General features: G+C 35.4%; 1 protein-coding gene across 7 annotated transcripts in view; it reads left to right on the forward strand.

Moving 5' to 3' along the window:
• The window catches only part of MYO9A (myosin IXA), a 295,878-nt gene that overhangs the window by 274,272 nt on the left and 5,334 nt on the right, over positions 1-16,272 (forward strand). For all 7 annotated transcript variants that reach the window (XM_060097070.1, XM_060097072.1, XM_060097075.1 and 4 more), the window contains 2 exons: positions 13,672-13,874; positions 15,893-16,035. In XM_060097070.1, coding sequence (XP_059953053.1) covers positions 13,672-13,874; positions 15,893-16,035 — 346 coding nt within the window. The remainder of the gene's footprint in view (positions 1-13,671; positions 13,875-15,892; positions 16,036-16,272) is intronic.

Here is a 16,272-nt window from a genome sequence, read left to right on the forward strand (position 1 = left end):
TCAATAAAAACAACAAAAGAATATTTGGGGGGACCTTGACAAGATGCTACTAAAATTCATAATAAGAAAATAAGGAAGCAGGAAAACTAAGAAAATCCTTAAAAAAGAAAAAGAAAGAATCATAAACATTAAAGTGAGTGGCATTTCAGAGGTAATACTAGTCAATAAATGGTGAAGGAAAAAAGGATAGTCGTGGAGAAAAAACAAGAAAAATTAAAATGTTGATCTAAATCAATCAAAGACCAAAAATTTTAGAATAAAAGTGCTAGGAGTATAGTCATCTCTCAGTATCCACAGGGAATACTGTGATAGGGGCTTCAGAACCCCCGCCCCCACAGATACCAAATTTCTAGGATGCTCAAGTTCATTATGTAAAATGGCAAAGGGCTTCCCTGGTGATGCAGTGGTTAAGAATCTGCCTGCCAGTGCAGGGGACACACATTCGAGCCCTGGTCCGGGAAGATCCCACATGCCGCGGAGCAACTAAGCCCATACGCCACAACTACTGAGCCTGAGCTCTAGAGCCCATGAGCCACCGCTACTGAGCCCATATGCCACAACTACTGAAGCCCGCATGCCTAGAGCCTGTTCTCCACAGCAAGAGAAGCCACTGCAATGAGAAGCCTGAGCACCACAACGAAGAGTAGCCCCCACTTGTTGCAACTAGAGAAAGCCCACGCAGCAATGAAGACCCAATGCAGCCAAAAATAAAAAAACAAAATAAAGTTCCTGCTTTAAAAAAAATGGCATAGTATTTGCATATAACCTACACACATTCTCCCATTATACTTTTTTATTTGAAGTATAACTGATTTACAATATTCAAGTGTACAGTATACTGATTTGATATTTTTATACATTACAAAATGATCACCATGATAAGTCTAGTTACCATCTGTCACCATAGAAAGTTATTACAATATTATTGACTATATTCCCTATGCTGTACATTACATCCACATGACTTACTTACTTTATAACTGGAAGTTTGTACCTTTTAATCTCCCTCACCTATTTAACTCATCCCCCTACCCCCCTCCTCTTTGGCAACCACAAGTTCTTTGTATCTATTAATCTGTTTCTGTCTTGTTATGTTTGTTTTTTTAGATTCCACATATAAGTGAAATCATGCATTACTTGTCTTTCTGTGTTTGACTTATTTCACGTAGCATAATTAGGTCCATCCGTGTTGTTGCTAATGGCAGGATTTCATTCTTTTTTTATGATTGAGTAATATTCCATTGTGTGTGTATGTATGTGTGTATACACACACATGCATACATATATATACTTCATCTTCTTTATCCATTCATCTATCATTGGATATTTAGGTTGCTTTCATATGTGGGCTATTGTAAATAATGCTGCAGTGAACATACGGGGTGTATATCTCTTTTCGAATTAGTGTTTTTGTTCTATCTGGATAAATATCCAGGAGTGGAATTGTTAGATCATATGATAGTTCTATTTTTAATTTTCTGAGGATCCTTCATACAATCTTCCATGTACCAATTTACATTCCCACCAACAGTGCACAAGGGTTCCCTTTTCTCCACATCCTCACCAACACTTACCTGCTATCTTTTTTTTTTTTTTTTTTTTTTTGCAGTACGTGGGCCTCTCACTGTTGTGGCCTCTCCCGTTGCGGAGCACAGGCTCCAGATGCGCAGGCTCAGTGGCCGTGGCTCACAGGCCCAGCCGCTCCGCAGCATGTGGGATCTTCCCGGACCGGGGCACGAACCCGTGTCCCCTGCATCGGCAGGCGGACTCTCAACCACTGCACCACCAGGGAAGCCCTACATGCTATCTTTTTGATAATAGCCATTCTGACAGGTGTGAGTTGATATCTCATTGTAGTTTTGATTTGCATTTCCTTGATGATAGTGATGTTGAACATCTTTTCATGTGTCTGTTGGCCATCTGTATGTTGTCTATGGAAAAATGTCTATTGAGGTGCTCTGCTCATTTTTTAATTAGGTTGTTTGTCATTTTGAAGTTGAGTTGTATGAGTTCTTTGGATATTTTTGGATATTAACCTCTTGTTAGATATATCATTTGCAAATATCTTTTCCTATTCAGTAGGCTGCCTTTTCATTTTGTTGATAACTTCCTTCACTGGGCAGAAGCTTTTTAGTTCGATGTAGTCCCATTTGCTTATTTTTGCTTTTTTTTCACTTGACTAAGGAGACATATCCAAAAAAAATATTGCTAACACCAATGTCAAAGAGCATACTGCCTGTGTTTTCTTCTAAGAGTTTTATGGTTTCAGGTCTTACATTTAAGTCTTTAATGCATTTTGTGTTTATTTTGTATATGGTATGAGAAAGTAACCCAGTTTGATTCTTTTGCATGTAGCTGTTCAGCTGTCCCAACACCATTTGTTGAAGAAGCTGTCTTTTCCCCTTGTATATTCTTGCCTCCTTTGTTGTAGATTAATTAACCATCTAAGCATGGGTTTATTTCTGGACACTCTGGTTTCTGTTCCAGTGATCTATGTGTCTGTTTTTGTTCCAGTACCATACTGTTTTGATTACTGTAGCTTTGCAGTATATTTTGAAATCAGGGAGTGTGATACCTCTAGTTTTGTTGTTCTTTTTCAAGATTGGTTTGGCTATTTGGAGTCTTCTGTGTTTCCATACACATTTTGGAATTATTTCTAGTTCTGTGAAAAATGCCATTGGTGTTTTGGTAGGGATTACATTTAATCTGTAGATTGCCTTGTGTAGTATTTGTGATTTTAACAGTATTAATTCTTCCAATCCATGAACATGGTATATCTTTCCATTTGTTTGTGTCATCTTCAGTTTCTTTCATTGGTGTCTTTTAGTTTTCCAAGTACAGGTCTTTTATCTCCTTGGTTAGATTTATTCCTAGGTATTTTCTTCTTTTTGATGCAGTTGTAAATGGAATTGTTTTCTTAATTCCTCTTTCTGATAGTTCATTGTTAGTGTATAGAAACGCATCAGATTTCTGTATATTAATTTTGTATCCTGAAACTTTAGTCAATTAATTTATTCTCATATTTTTTCAGTGGTATCTTTAGGATTTTTTAATATGTATGGTATCGTGTCATCTGCAAACAGTGACAGTTTTACTTCCTCCTTTGCAATTTGTATTCCTTTTATTTTTCTTGTCTGATTACTGTGGCTAGGACTTCCAATACTGTGTTAAATAAAAGTGATGAGAGTGGGCATCTTTGTCTTGTTTCTGATCTTAGAGGAAATGCTTTCAGCTTTTCACCATTGAGTGTGATGTTAGGTTTGTCATATATGGCCTTTGTTATGTTGAGGTTTGTTCTCTCTATACCCACTTTGTTGACAGTTTTTATCATAAATGGATGTTGAATTTTGTCAAAGCTTTTTCTGCATCTGTTGAGATGATCATAATTTTTATTCTTCAGTTTGTTAATGTGGTGTATCACATTGATTGATTTGTGGGTATTGAACCATCCTTGCGTCCCTGGGATAAATCCTACTTGATCATGGTATGATCCTTATAATGTATTGTTGAATTTGGTTTGCTAGTGTTTTGTTAAGGACTTTTATGTCTGTGTTCATCAGTGACATTGGCCTGTAATTGTCTTTTTTTGTGGTGTCTTTGGTTTTGACATCAGGGTGATGCTGACCTCATAGAAAGAGTTCAGAAGCATTTCTTCCTCTTCAGTTTTTGGGAATAGTTTGAGAAGGATAGGTGTCCTGCATACTTTAAATCATCCCTAGATTACTTACCGTATCTAATTCAATGTAAATGTAAATAGTTGTTATTTAATGCTATGTAAATAGTTGTTAGTGCATGGTGGCAAATTCAAGTTTTGTTTTTTGGAATTTTAGGGAAATTTTTTTCAAATATTTTCATTCTGCAGTTGGTTGAATCCAAGAATGCAGAACCTGCAGATACAGAGGGATGTCCTACAGCTCAGGCAACCTAGCTTTGCAGAGCTGTTTACTGCCCTGTATCCTGCAGGCACAAAAGCATTCCACCTCTTCACCTTCACATTGCCAAAACATCCAAGAAGAAGTTCAATTCAGCTGAAAGGGCAGTTATGGAAGAGCCCAAGAGGAGATGAAGAAGGTTACCAGATACACCTTCCCTACAAAAGTTGAAACCAATACATAACAGGAGGCAGAAAAGGATAAATCTTTAGGGAAAAAAATAGGAACAAAAGGGGAAAGGGGAGCAAAAGGAAAACAGACTGAAGTAGCTAACAAAGAAACTAAAAACACCTTAAGATAACAGAGAAACTGAAGCCAAGTGTGATTAAATTAATATAATTTATCAAGTTGGTGAGCCCTGTATTGTACTTCTTGTACAACACAGTAGAATTTTTTAAATCAGTTTTTTAAATGTGACTTTTTTAGAGCTCTAAAAACATGTGTCATGTGTTTTGGTTTTTCTTTTTCTCCTAGTATATATATTGAGATTATATACATTGAGGTATAGTTGACATATAACATTGTGTAAATTTAAGGTGTACAATGTGATGATTATATATATATATATATATATATATATATATAAAATGAAATGATTACCACAGTAAGGTTACTAAACACATCCATTACTTCATATAGTTACTTATTTCTTTTTTTTTGGTGGTGGTAACAACATTTAAGATCTACTCTCTTAGCAGCTTTTAAGCATATAATACAGTATTGTTAACTGCAGTCAGTATGCTGTACATTACATCCCCAGAATTTATTCATCTTGTAACTGGAAATTTGTACCCTTTGACCACTATCACCCATTTCCCCCACACCCCAGCCCCTGGCAACCACCGATCTACTCTCTGTTTCTATGAGTTCAGTTACAAATATGTTTTTTAAGAAGAAGGGAATTCCACCTTCTCCCATTTTGAAAGGGTGAAATCAGTGCTAGTTTATTTTTCTTTACAAACTGAAAATAGTTAACTCTCCAAAAGCATAGTAATGTCTTAAATTGCTCCTTGATCTTGGCTCTCTGTCGTAACTGTGTTATCTGTGATGTCTTTGGTAGTGGTAATCCAGCTTTTCCTAGTAACTTTGTTAATGAGAGGTTGGAAATTTGAATATTGTGTATGATATTAAATCGTGGATAAGTGGGACTTTAGACCTAACACTCATCAACATTTGAAAATAATTGTAGTTGAAATCTTGATTTTAGGAATAATTTGTCTCTAGAGTTTAAGCTGGAAAGTCACTGGCATAACTGTTCAGAAAAGGATTACAATATGGCTTTATAGGATTTTCAGTACTTATATTAACAATTGGGTACACATTGTTCATAAACTATGTGATCAATCAAAACCAATAAAATCCCTATTATGGTAGAAAAATATACTGTGATCTTGGAGTAGAGGAGGTTTTTCTATTATATAAAACCATTAAAAGAAAAGTTCATAGGTTCATTGACATAGTTATCAAGTATTAATGCATGACAAAAATGACCATAAGCAAGGCAAAAGGGAAATGATGTACAGTAAGAAAATATTTACAACTCATATCACAAAGTCTGATTTTCCCTAGTTAATGAGGAGAAGCCCCTACAAATAAATAAGAGAAAGACCTAGTGGAAAATGAACAAAGGGTACTACAAACCACTTCTCAAAGTGTTAACTGCTAACTCAGGGAGTCCACAAGGTCAAATATTTTTACCATAATGTGAAGAAAATATTTGCCTTTTTCACTCTGTTGACTTTTGCAGTGATGATAGAAAAACAGTTATGGATAAAACCACTGAAAGAGAATATATAGTGAATGTTGCTATAAAAAAAGAAATCCCATTTAAAAAAACTAAATTATGCTTACTATGGAAAAGTATGGAGAATAAAGGATATTATTCCACTCAGGAAATACCTTTATATATTTGCAGATTTTAAAAGAACCTAAGGTATACCAGTTTATGTCCAGTTTTTAACACAGTATTAGCATTTTCTCATGTTTCTAAAAGCTCTATGTAATTAACTTTAAAATTTACTTTCTCTGACCTTGTAAGAGAACTCTGGGCTGTAGGGGTTCCAGCTTTTCCTTAATCTTTATTTAATTCTATCTTAAGAGAGATCAGACCTGTGGAGTTTGATTTTCTTCAGCTCTGTTAAGTAATTCTTAGCTAACCTGTAGTGAAGTACTTTAGGCGGCCAGGTGATGGTATGAATGCCGAACAAAGGCAGCTCTTTTATCGAATACTGGGAAGTGAATACTAGGAGTAAGCTCAGATTTTTCCAGCTCCCCGAGGCTTTTATACCACATTAAGTTTTAGTTGTTCATTTGGCTTCATTAAAATAGTCACAATGATATGTAATGAGAAGCTGTCTTGGAACTTATAATGTAATTCTGACCAGTCATAATGGACTTTAACACTGTGTTGATACCAACTCCAAACCCTGTTCTCTGTGTCCATTCCACAATGCTATCTTTTCCGTAGTCATCCTCCATTAAATTTGCAGACTGACCTTTTGTTTTGAGGGCCTTTTTCTTAACATATTCTTTACTTCTTGCTCTCAGAACTGAAAGTGGAACAGCAGTCTTTTCACCCTCCTACTATTCATCCTGTTGCATGTTTTAGAGGGCATGAGCTTGGAAGAGTCAGTCTGAATGTCCTTAGAACTACCTTCTACTTTCACCTTACCATTTGGGCTAGCTCAGCAGTTTCTGTTTCTGAGACAGCATGTCTTCCTTTCTTCTTCCCAAAATCAACTCAGAAATCTGTCAATTTATTGTCCCATCTATTCAAAGATAGTAGTATATTTGCATAAATAGTTAGCTTTGAAGAGGAGCTCTTACTTGTTGAGAAATACAACACATTAAAAAAAAAAAAGCACAGAAACATACATCTGCATCTTAATGAATTATGAAGTAAACATCCACATACCAACCTCAGGTCAAGAAATAGAACATTGCCAGCACCCCCAGAAGCTCTTCTCTTTCTCTTTCCAATCGCAATCCTTTCTCTCCCCCAAAGGTAAGCAGTAACTTGAGTTTTATGTTAATCACTTACTCTGTTTTCTTTGTTGTTTTCCCACTATAGTATGTATCCCTGAGCACTATAGTTTTGTCTGTTTTTGAGCTTTATATAAATGGAATCATATAATAGGTATTATTTTATATCTGACTTATTTCACTCAACCTTATGTTATTATTGTATTTCATTGTAGCTCACATATGTTACTGTATAGTATTCCAGTGTATACGTATACCACAGTTTATCCATTCTAGTATTGATGGACATTTGGCTTGTGTTTGGGGGAATTATGAATAATGTTGCTATGAACATTCTGATACATGTAGTTTGGATGGACACATGGATGTATTTCTGTGGGGGTTATATAGGAGTAGAATTACTGAGTCACAGGATATATATATATATCTTCAACCTGAGTACATAATGCCAAACTCTTTTTCCAAAATGGTTGTACTTTACTAGCAGTGTATGAGAGTTCCCAATTGCTCCACTTCCTCCCTAGCACTTATATTGCCAGATTCCTTAATTTTAACCATTTTAGTGGATGTATCATTGGGGTCTTATTTTAAATTTCTGTGTTGTGACTCTGATGTGCTTAAGCACCTTTTTGTAAGTATGTTGGCAGTTTGGATATGCTCTTTTGTGAAGGACCTGTTCAGAACTCTTGCCCATTTTCTAATTAGGTTGTCTGTCTTTCTCTGATCTGTAGGAGTTCTTTATGAATTTTGGATACATAACCTTTATTGGTTACTTCTGTTGCAGCTTTCTTCTTCCACTCTTAAAGGTGTCTTTTGATGAACAGGATGTTCTTAATTGTAATGTAGGCTAACTTACCAGTCTTTTCCTTTAGACTAGTACTTTTAGGGTCATGTTTAAGTTTTTTACTACCTGAAGTTATGAAGATAATCTTTATTATCTTCTAAAAGCTTTATTGTTTTGCCTTTCATATTTAGATATATAATCAACCTGGAAACAATTTTTGTATGTGGTATAGTGTAGGGAGTGGTCTTTATGTTTCCACATGGGTATCCAGTTTTTCCAGCACTGTTTATTTAGAAAAGGATCCTTTCCATACTGCTCTGAACTTCCCCTTTTGTGATCAATCAAGAGTCTATATATGTGTGGCTCTCTTTCTAGGCTCTCTATTTTGACTTTGTACCAACACCACTATTTTAATTACTATAGCTTTCTAAAAATATCTGCCAGAACAAGTCATCCTACCTCCTTCTTCAATAGTGTTTTGACTATTCTTGGCTCTGTATACAGTATTGCCATATAAATTATAGAATCAGCTTCACAAAAATTGTCTTGGGATTTTTATTGAGATTGCATTGAATTTAGAGATCACTTTAGGGAGAATTGATATTTTTACAATATTGACTGTTCCCATCCGTGAACATGATATATCTCTCCATTCATGTAGATCATTAATTCCTCTCAAAATTGTTTTATAGTTTTGTATATAGATATCTTACACATCTTTTGAATTATTTGAATTGTTACTAGGATTTTAATAATTTTAATACAATTATAAATGTTATTTTAAAATTTTTGTATTCTGTTTGTTGCTTGTTAAATAAAAATACAATTGATTTTGGTATTTTTCCACTTATTCTAACAATTTTTCTGTGCATTCCTTTGGATTTCCTACCTCTACAGTCATATTGTTCATGAATAATGATAGTTTCATTTGTTCTTTCATAATCCTTCTGCCTTTTATTTCTTTTTCTTATGCTAGCTAGAACCTTCAATGCTATGTTGAAAGGAAGTGGTGATAGGGATCATTCTTGGCATGTTCCCAGTCTCAAAGGGAAAGTGTTCAGCCTTTTACCACTAAGTATGATGTTTGCTATAGAATTTTTTATAGATGCTTGATGAGATTAAATATGTACCCTTCTATTCCTGGTTTTCTAAGAGTTGTAATTGTGATTTAGTATTGAATTTTATGAAATGCCTTTACTGCATGTATTGAGGTGTGCATGAGACTTTTTAATTTTATTGTTTTGACATTTTACAATGAGTGAATTTCTGAATCATTATACTGGTACAATAAATCCAACTTAGTCATGATGTAATATTCTCCTTATATATTGCTTGATTTGATTTATAGTATGTTGTTTCGAATTTTTACACCCCTGTTTATGACTAAAATTGTCCTATAATAGACTTTCCTTTTAATGTCCTTATGTTTTGGTATGAAGCTTATGCTGGCCTCTAAGAATGAGTTGGAGAGTAGCCCTTATTTTTAATTCTGTGGAAGAATTTGTGTGTTATTTCTTCTTATTTACTAGTGAAATCATGTAGGCTTCCAGTTTTCTCTCTGTAAAGGTTTTATTTATAGATTCAGTTTATAAGATTAATCACATTTTTTATTTTTTGACAGTATTAATTACTTGGATTTTTTTAGAAATTTCTCCACTTTGTATAAAATTTCAGATTTATTGACATAAAGTTGTTCATAGTAGCCTCTTATCCTTTTCATGTCTACTAGATTTTTAGTGATATCCCCCTTTCATTCCCGCCTTTGGTTATTTGTAAATTCTTTTTCTCTTACCAATTTTGCCAGAGTTTAAAATCTTTTATTAGTCTTTTCAAAGAGCAACATTTTGGCTTTGGTCCTCTTTTTTCTAATGTTTATTTACTGTTTATTTTCTTTTTTCTCCTTGAGTTTATTTTGTTGTTCTTTATCTAGTTTCCTGAAATAGATACTTACCTCTTTAATTTTTAACTTTTCTTTTTTTCTAATATATGCATATAAGGCTATAACTTTAATATAGGCAGAGTTAAACTGTATCCCATAGATTTTGATATTACTGTTTAAAGAATTTTAAAATTTTCATTGTGATTTCTTCTTTGGCTGGGCTATGAGTGTTTTAGAAGTCTTATTTCTTTTTTTAATTTTATTCAAGTATATTTGATTTACAATGTTGTGTTAATTTCTGCTGTACAGCAAAGTGACTCATTTATACATATATATATACATTATTTTCATATTCTTTTCCATTATGGTTTATCACAGAATATTGAATATAGTTCCCTGTGCTGTACAGTAGGACCTTATTGTTTATCCATTTTATATATAATATTGATAGTTTGCATCTGCTAATCCAAAACTCCCAATCCATCTCTCCCTTTCCTCCCTCCACCTTGTTTCCTCCCTCCACCTTGGCAACCACAAGTCTGTTCTCTGTGTCTGTGAGTCTGTTTCTGTTTCGTAGATAAGTTCATTTGTGTCATATTTTAGATTCCACATATAAGTGATATAATACGGTATTTGTCTTTCTCTTTCTGACTTACTTCACTTAGTATGATAATCTCTAGGTCTATCCATGTTGCTGCAAATGGCATGATTTCATATATGTACCATATCGTCTTTATTCATAGAAGTCTTTCTTAAATTCTGCATACATAGGGATTTTTAGTTTTCTCTTTGTAACTGCACTATCAGAAAACTTATTTTAAATTAATTTAAAGGTCAGATAAACTATTTGAACCCTTAGAAATGTATTGTCTTGCTGTATGTGCTTTAAAATAATGAGTATTCTGTAGTTAGATCGTGAATTCTATGTATGTCTGTTATATCACTTATGTTTATTAAGTTGTTCAGTTCTGTGACTTTACTGATTGGTGTGTACACACTTGTTTTCTCTGTGCTGACATGGTAAGTCTTTTACACCAATCTTTTTACTTTCAGCCTTTCTGAATTCTGAATGTTTTATATGCGTGCTTTGTAAACTTAATATAGTTGGGTTTTCTTTTTTTAATACAGTCTGATAATCTTCAGATTTTAACTAGAGCATTTAATCTACTTAATTTAATGTAATCACTGACATATTTGGATTTAAATCTACTATTTTATTTTGTGCTTTTAATTTTTCTTACCTGACATATGTTTCTTTTCTTTCTTGCCTTTTTTGGTTCATTCTTGCCTTTTTCTTTTGGCTACTTTCTATTATTCCATTTTTTTCCTTTGTTAGTTTTGAAGTCTTATACTTTTTTATTCTTCTTTTAGTAGTCAACCTAAAGATTACAACATAAATTTGTGGTTTATCAAAGTTTGTTAATTGATACTTTTATTTTTTTCCCAGATAGTGCAAGGACTTTAATATGCTTTAGCTATTATATGGTGTAGTTGATGTTGTTGTTATGTTTTTAATTACCTGTGTATTTTAAATTCAACACATTATTCTTATGTTTTATGCAAATTCTTTTAGACTTACATATTTACCGTTTTCATTGCTCTTCATTTCTTCCTCCCTGACTTTTCTTCTTGGGTCATTTTCTGTCTGCCCTTCCTTTAGTGCAGATATGCTGGTGACAGATTTCCTGTCTTAGTATGTCTGAAAATATCTTTATTTCAACTTCATTCTTGAAGTTTGTTTTTGTGATGTATAGAATTCTAGATTGGCAGTTACTTTTTCCTTTCCTCTTTTGAAAATACCATTTATTGTTTTCTGACTTAAATTGTTTCTGTTAAAAAGTAAGCTTTGAATCAAATAGTTGCTTCTTTGTTGCAGGTACTTTTTTTTTTTTTTGACTGCTTTTAAGATTTTCTTTTGCCTTTAATTTTTAGCAGCTGTCTCTAGGTATGGACTTCTTTTTATTTATCTTTCCTAGAGGTCAAAGGCTTTCTTTAGTCAGTAGGTTGATATCTTTAATTAGTTTTGAAAAATGTTCTGCCAATATCTTTTTATTATTTCTTCTACAGGATCTCTCTTCTCTCCTGGTACTCTTTTTATATATGGTAGATCTTTTTATTGTGTTCTTCTATCAACTTTTCTGAATTTTTCTAGAAAATTTTTTGTTTTGTTTTGTTTTCTCTGCTTGATTCTTTGTATTTTCTTCTGACCTAATTTCTGGTCCACTAATTCAACTGTGTCTTTCTATCTCTTTCAGCATGGCTATTTTAAGTCTGTTCTGAGAGCAACAATATCTGGTGTCATTGAAGGTTTCTGTTGTTTTTACTGGTTTTCATTTACATTGTCTTGTCTCCTTTTGTGCTTGGTTGCCTTTTATTGTGTGTGAGACATAGTATTTTTAAAAATTATTTGTAAAAATATTTTGAAACCTGAGATGATGTTACTTTCCTCCAGATAGTGTTTTCATTTCTTCTGCCAGGTCCTAGGGCACTAGCAAACTGGGGTTACTTTAATCCAGTTTTAGGGATTACAGTTTTCTGAACCATTCAAATGACTTGAAGCTAGGCTGCAGTATCTGCAAGGACCGTAATAATTTCAATTTACACTTATATCTAGGATGCAAACCTTAGGGGTCCCAGCATCAGGCATGGATGGGGATGGAGCCCACACTCAAACCAGACCGCAACCCACACCCTTGCCTGGGTCTGGACTATTATTCTTTACCCCAGGGGTTGGCAAACATTTTCTGTAAAGGACCAGAGAGTAAATACTTGAGGCGTTGTGGACCATACAATCTCTTGCAACCATCAGTGCTACCATTATTCTGCAGAAGAATCATAGACAGTGCATGAATTAATGAGCATGAAGGCATTTCAGTAAAGCTTTATTTACAAAATCAGGCACAAGGACAGATTTGACCCAGGGGCCATAATTTGCTGACTCCTGCTGTAGTCTGTCAAAAGCTCTGCTCAGACTCTCATCCACCTCTTCTTAAATTTAAATTAGCCCTGAATGCTGGGCTAGCCTCATCTTGGTCTACCTTGTTAGCTCTCTGGTGCCTTCAAGAATATGTTGGGTTTTTTATGTTTGGTCCAGTTGTTCTCAGCAGGAGGTTTAATTTTAAATACCTAGTCTGCCATTATCAGAAGTGAAAGTTCTGTGCAAGGTAACCAATTAAAACAATGAGATTTTTTTCTCCCTCTGATCTCAAGAAAGAAGTTTCTTAAGTTGTTCTTAGAGAATATCTCTCACTAACACCCTGTAATATATAAATGACTTTTTTAAGAAAGTAAAACTGAGTTTTAGGACCTGTTTCTATAGTCTTCCTAGACAGATTATATATTCCAAGGTTAAAGTTATAGAGCAGTGTTGTCCATCAGAACTTTCTTCGATGATGGAAATGTTCTACATCTGCACTGTTCAATATGGTAGTCACTAACCACCTGTGGCTGCTGAGCTTTTGAAATCTGGCTAGTGTTAATGCAGAACTAAATTTTTACTTCTATTTAATTTTTAAAAAAATTTTATTGGAGTATAGTTGATTTACAATGTTGTGTTAGTTTCAGGTATACAACAAAGTGAGTCAGTTATACACATACATATATCCACATTTTTAGATTCTTTTCCCATGCAGGCCATTACGGAGTATTGAGTAGAGTTTCCTGTGCTATACAGGAGGTCCTTATTAGTTATCTATTTTATATATAGTAGTGTCAATCCTAATCTCCCAATTTATCCCTCCCCCCCTTACCCCCCGTTTTATTTTAATTAATTAATTTAAATAGCCATGTGTGGATATTTAGTTTGGAGGGGATGCAGCTTAGATTAAAAGAAGAATCTTGTCTCAGTACACAGTGTATTCTTACACTCCCACCCACCAACATACCCATTTTCCAGTGCTCTTGCAAGAAAATGCTTAACCTAAATGTGTTCGATGGATGGTATCTCACTAAATATCTTAGGTCTTGCAGAATGTTTCTGCTTCTTCCTACCATTCACCAGGTGTGATGGAAGTAGTACACTTGTTATCCTAACTGGGCTAGGTAAAACTGATCAGTCACTCAATTTACCTTTTAACATATATTTTTCTTTGCAGGGGAAGGGGCGTCTTCGTCGAGGAAACTATCCATGCCCGTCCTCTCCTGTTGTAGTTCGGTTGCCCTCCATGTCTGATGTCCCAGAAGAGACCTTGACTAGTGAGGCAGCGCTGGAGGCTGACATCACAGAACAGCAGCAAGCAGCTATGCAGCAGGAGGAGAGAGTCCTGACTGAGCAGATTGAGAACCTGCAGAAAGAAAAGTGCGTTTCCAGGGGGAAAGGGAGCAACTAGTTATCTGTTTTCATTTCCTTCCTTCTATCCTTTTTTTATTCTTCCTTATTGTGAGTCAAGCACTAGGTTAGGTGATATAGGGCATGTGGAGATGACAAAGACATGTTGCCTGTACTCAGGTAGCAGTGTGAAAGTTGTCACCTCAAGGAAGGATGCTCTGTGAGCTGGGAGGCCAAACTGAAGCTGCTACAGTGATGATTCTGGAGATGCTGACTGGGACAGGCTATGTCAGTCTTAGCTAAGATCCCTAACAGGTCACCAGCCTTGCTGAACAGATTTGTCTTAAAAAGGAGGAATAAGGATTCCCAGGCTAAGATTATTCAGAACTCCATAAAAGAAGGTTATTATCTGAAGATCAATATAGCCATGGGGCCAGCAACTGGCTGGTTAGGGTAAGGCAGCAACTCTAGTGGGTGCTGGGATACTAGGTAGGGAAATTGGTTGCAATTTAGGTGACAAATAAGCCACTCTGTGACCTCTACCATCACTGGAGCAAGAGTGGGTATCCCTACATCTTGGGGATAATGTGAACATCCCATGGTTCTCCCTGAAGGTACTGTGTAGTGGTTTTGGTTGACAATGATGACTCTTATGTTTTAAGGGGATTTTTGTTCCTGAGTTCCCAGGATCCCAGAATCCTAGGTCTGAGAGCTTGATTCATGAGAGGTTATGAGTCTATTAAAGTACTTTTTGCCTGTCAGGATTGAATCTAGAATTTGGGCAAGCTAAAAAAGGCAGCTAGGGCTCAGGTGTGCTGAACATGGTAAGGCAAAAGTGGTCTACTTTGACCAGGGGCTAGCTATTTGATATAAAAATGATCTGAAAAGAGGACCTAATTCAGCTTTGATGAAAATGGCATTGGAAGTATTGAAGGGTGAATAGGAATTTGCTAGGAAGGTGAAAAGTCTTTCCAGAGAAAGGAAAACGTATGAGCCTAGTCTTAGAGGTGTGAATGCACACTGCTTATGACAGTTGTAAATGCAGTAATGAGTTGCTGGTGAGACTGTCCTTGAAAAGATTGTCCATGAATCTCAAGCTAGATGTTGGAGGTATTAAAGGATGAATAATTTAAAGCTAGGTAGAGTGGAAGAGAAGCTACAAGGGCTCTGAAAGGGAGGAGACTTGATGAAAAACGGAGTTACAGTTGGAAGGATAAGGAGATTGTGGACAGAGTGGAGGATTGGATTGACAAACTCTAGGATCTGCCCATTGGAGAAAATTGCCTATATAAAGTGGAGGAGAGGTTGTTAGGAGTTGCAGACGTAAAGGAACTTTGGTTTTAGAGTATTAATGTGAGCTTTCACAAAGATGTGGATTGAAATAGATCAGGGTGGTGTCAGGAGGTAGTGAGAAAGCGAGATTAGGAGCCAAATACCAAAGACTTCAGGGAATGAGGGGGCGTGACTGAGAGGTAGGTGGGTGATTGATGAGGAGGTGTAGAGAATACTCTTAAGTGGAGATGGCAAAGGTCAATCAGTGTTTTACTTCATCTAGGAGATCTAGAGGTCTCTCCTTGGTCAAGGTAGAGGATATAGTCTGTAACCAGCGAATAAAATTTTGTAGAAAATAGTTTAAGCACTGGAAGGAATCCTAGAGACTATCTAGTTTAATCTCTTTGTTTTGTGGATGAGAAAGTTGAGGTCCAGAGAGAGGAAAGTACTTTCCTGATATATTATGAATGAGTTTAGAGTGAGTTTAGAATCATCTCCTGATTACCAGCCCAGAGTTCATTTTACCAGAAGGTCTTGTAGCTTCAGCATCTTTCTCTACCTCATGCTTAGCCCTGTTATAGGTCCCAGCCTTTGCTGTCTTTAGCCTTCACTGTGACTGTGCTTTCAGGTCCTTATCACCACCCTGGAAGGGAACAGTAAGAAATGTGACTGTTTTTGCTACCTCAATTCCTGATTTTCACGGGAGGTCTTTTTTCCTGTTGTCTTCCTTCCGTTTCTTATCAAATGATAATGCGTTTCTTGATTGTATCTTACAGGGAAGAGCTAACTTTTGAGATGCTTGTACTGGAACCCCGTGCCTCTGATGATGAAACCCTTGAGTCTGAGGCCTCCATAGGGACTGCTGATAGCTCTGAAAATTTGAATATTGAGTCTGAAGGTGCCATCGCTGAGAAATCAGGTAAATGAACATGTTAGACCAAAGACTCCAGATTTGTTTTGCAAAGAAGGAATAAAGATTCCCAAGTGAAGACAAAGTCCCTTTCAAGAAAGCCTTGAGTTTACATGAAAAAGTGACAAAGTCCTAAAGAGTTGAAATATACCGATTTTGTGAAGCTTCTATATAAATTGTTCATCAGACCAAGCCTTCAATGTAAGGCATTACTTTTGCAATTTAATGTTTTCTCTATATTTACCA

The sequence above is a fragment of the Mesoplodon densirostris genome, chromosome 4 (assembly GCF_025265405.1).
Source record: "Mesoplodon densirostris isolate mMesDen1 chromosome 4, mMesDen1 primary haplotype, whole genome shotgun sequence".
In the NCBI taxonomy this organism is placed as follows: Eukaryota; Metazoa; Chordata; class Mammalia; order Artiodactyla; family Ziphiidae; genus Mesoplodon; species Mesoplodon densirostris.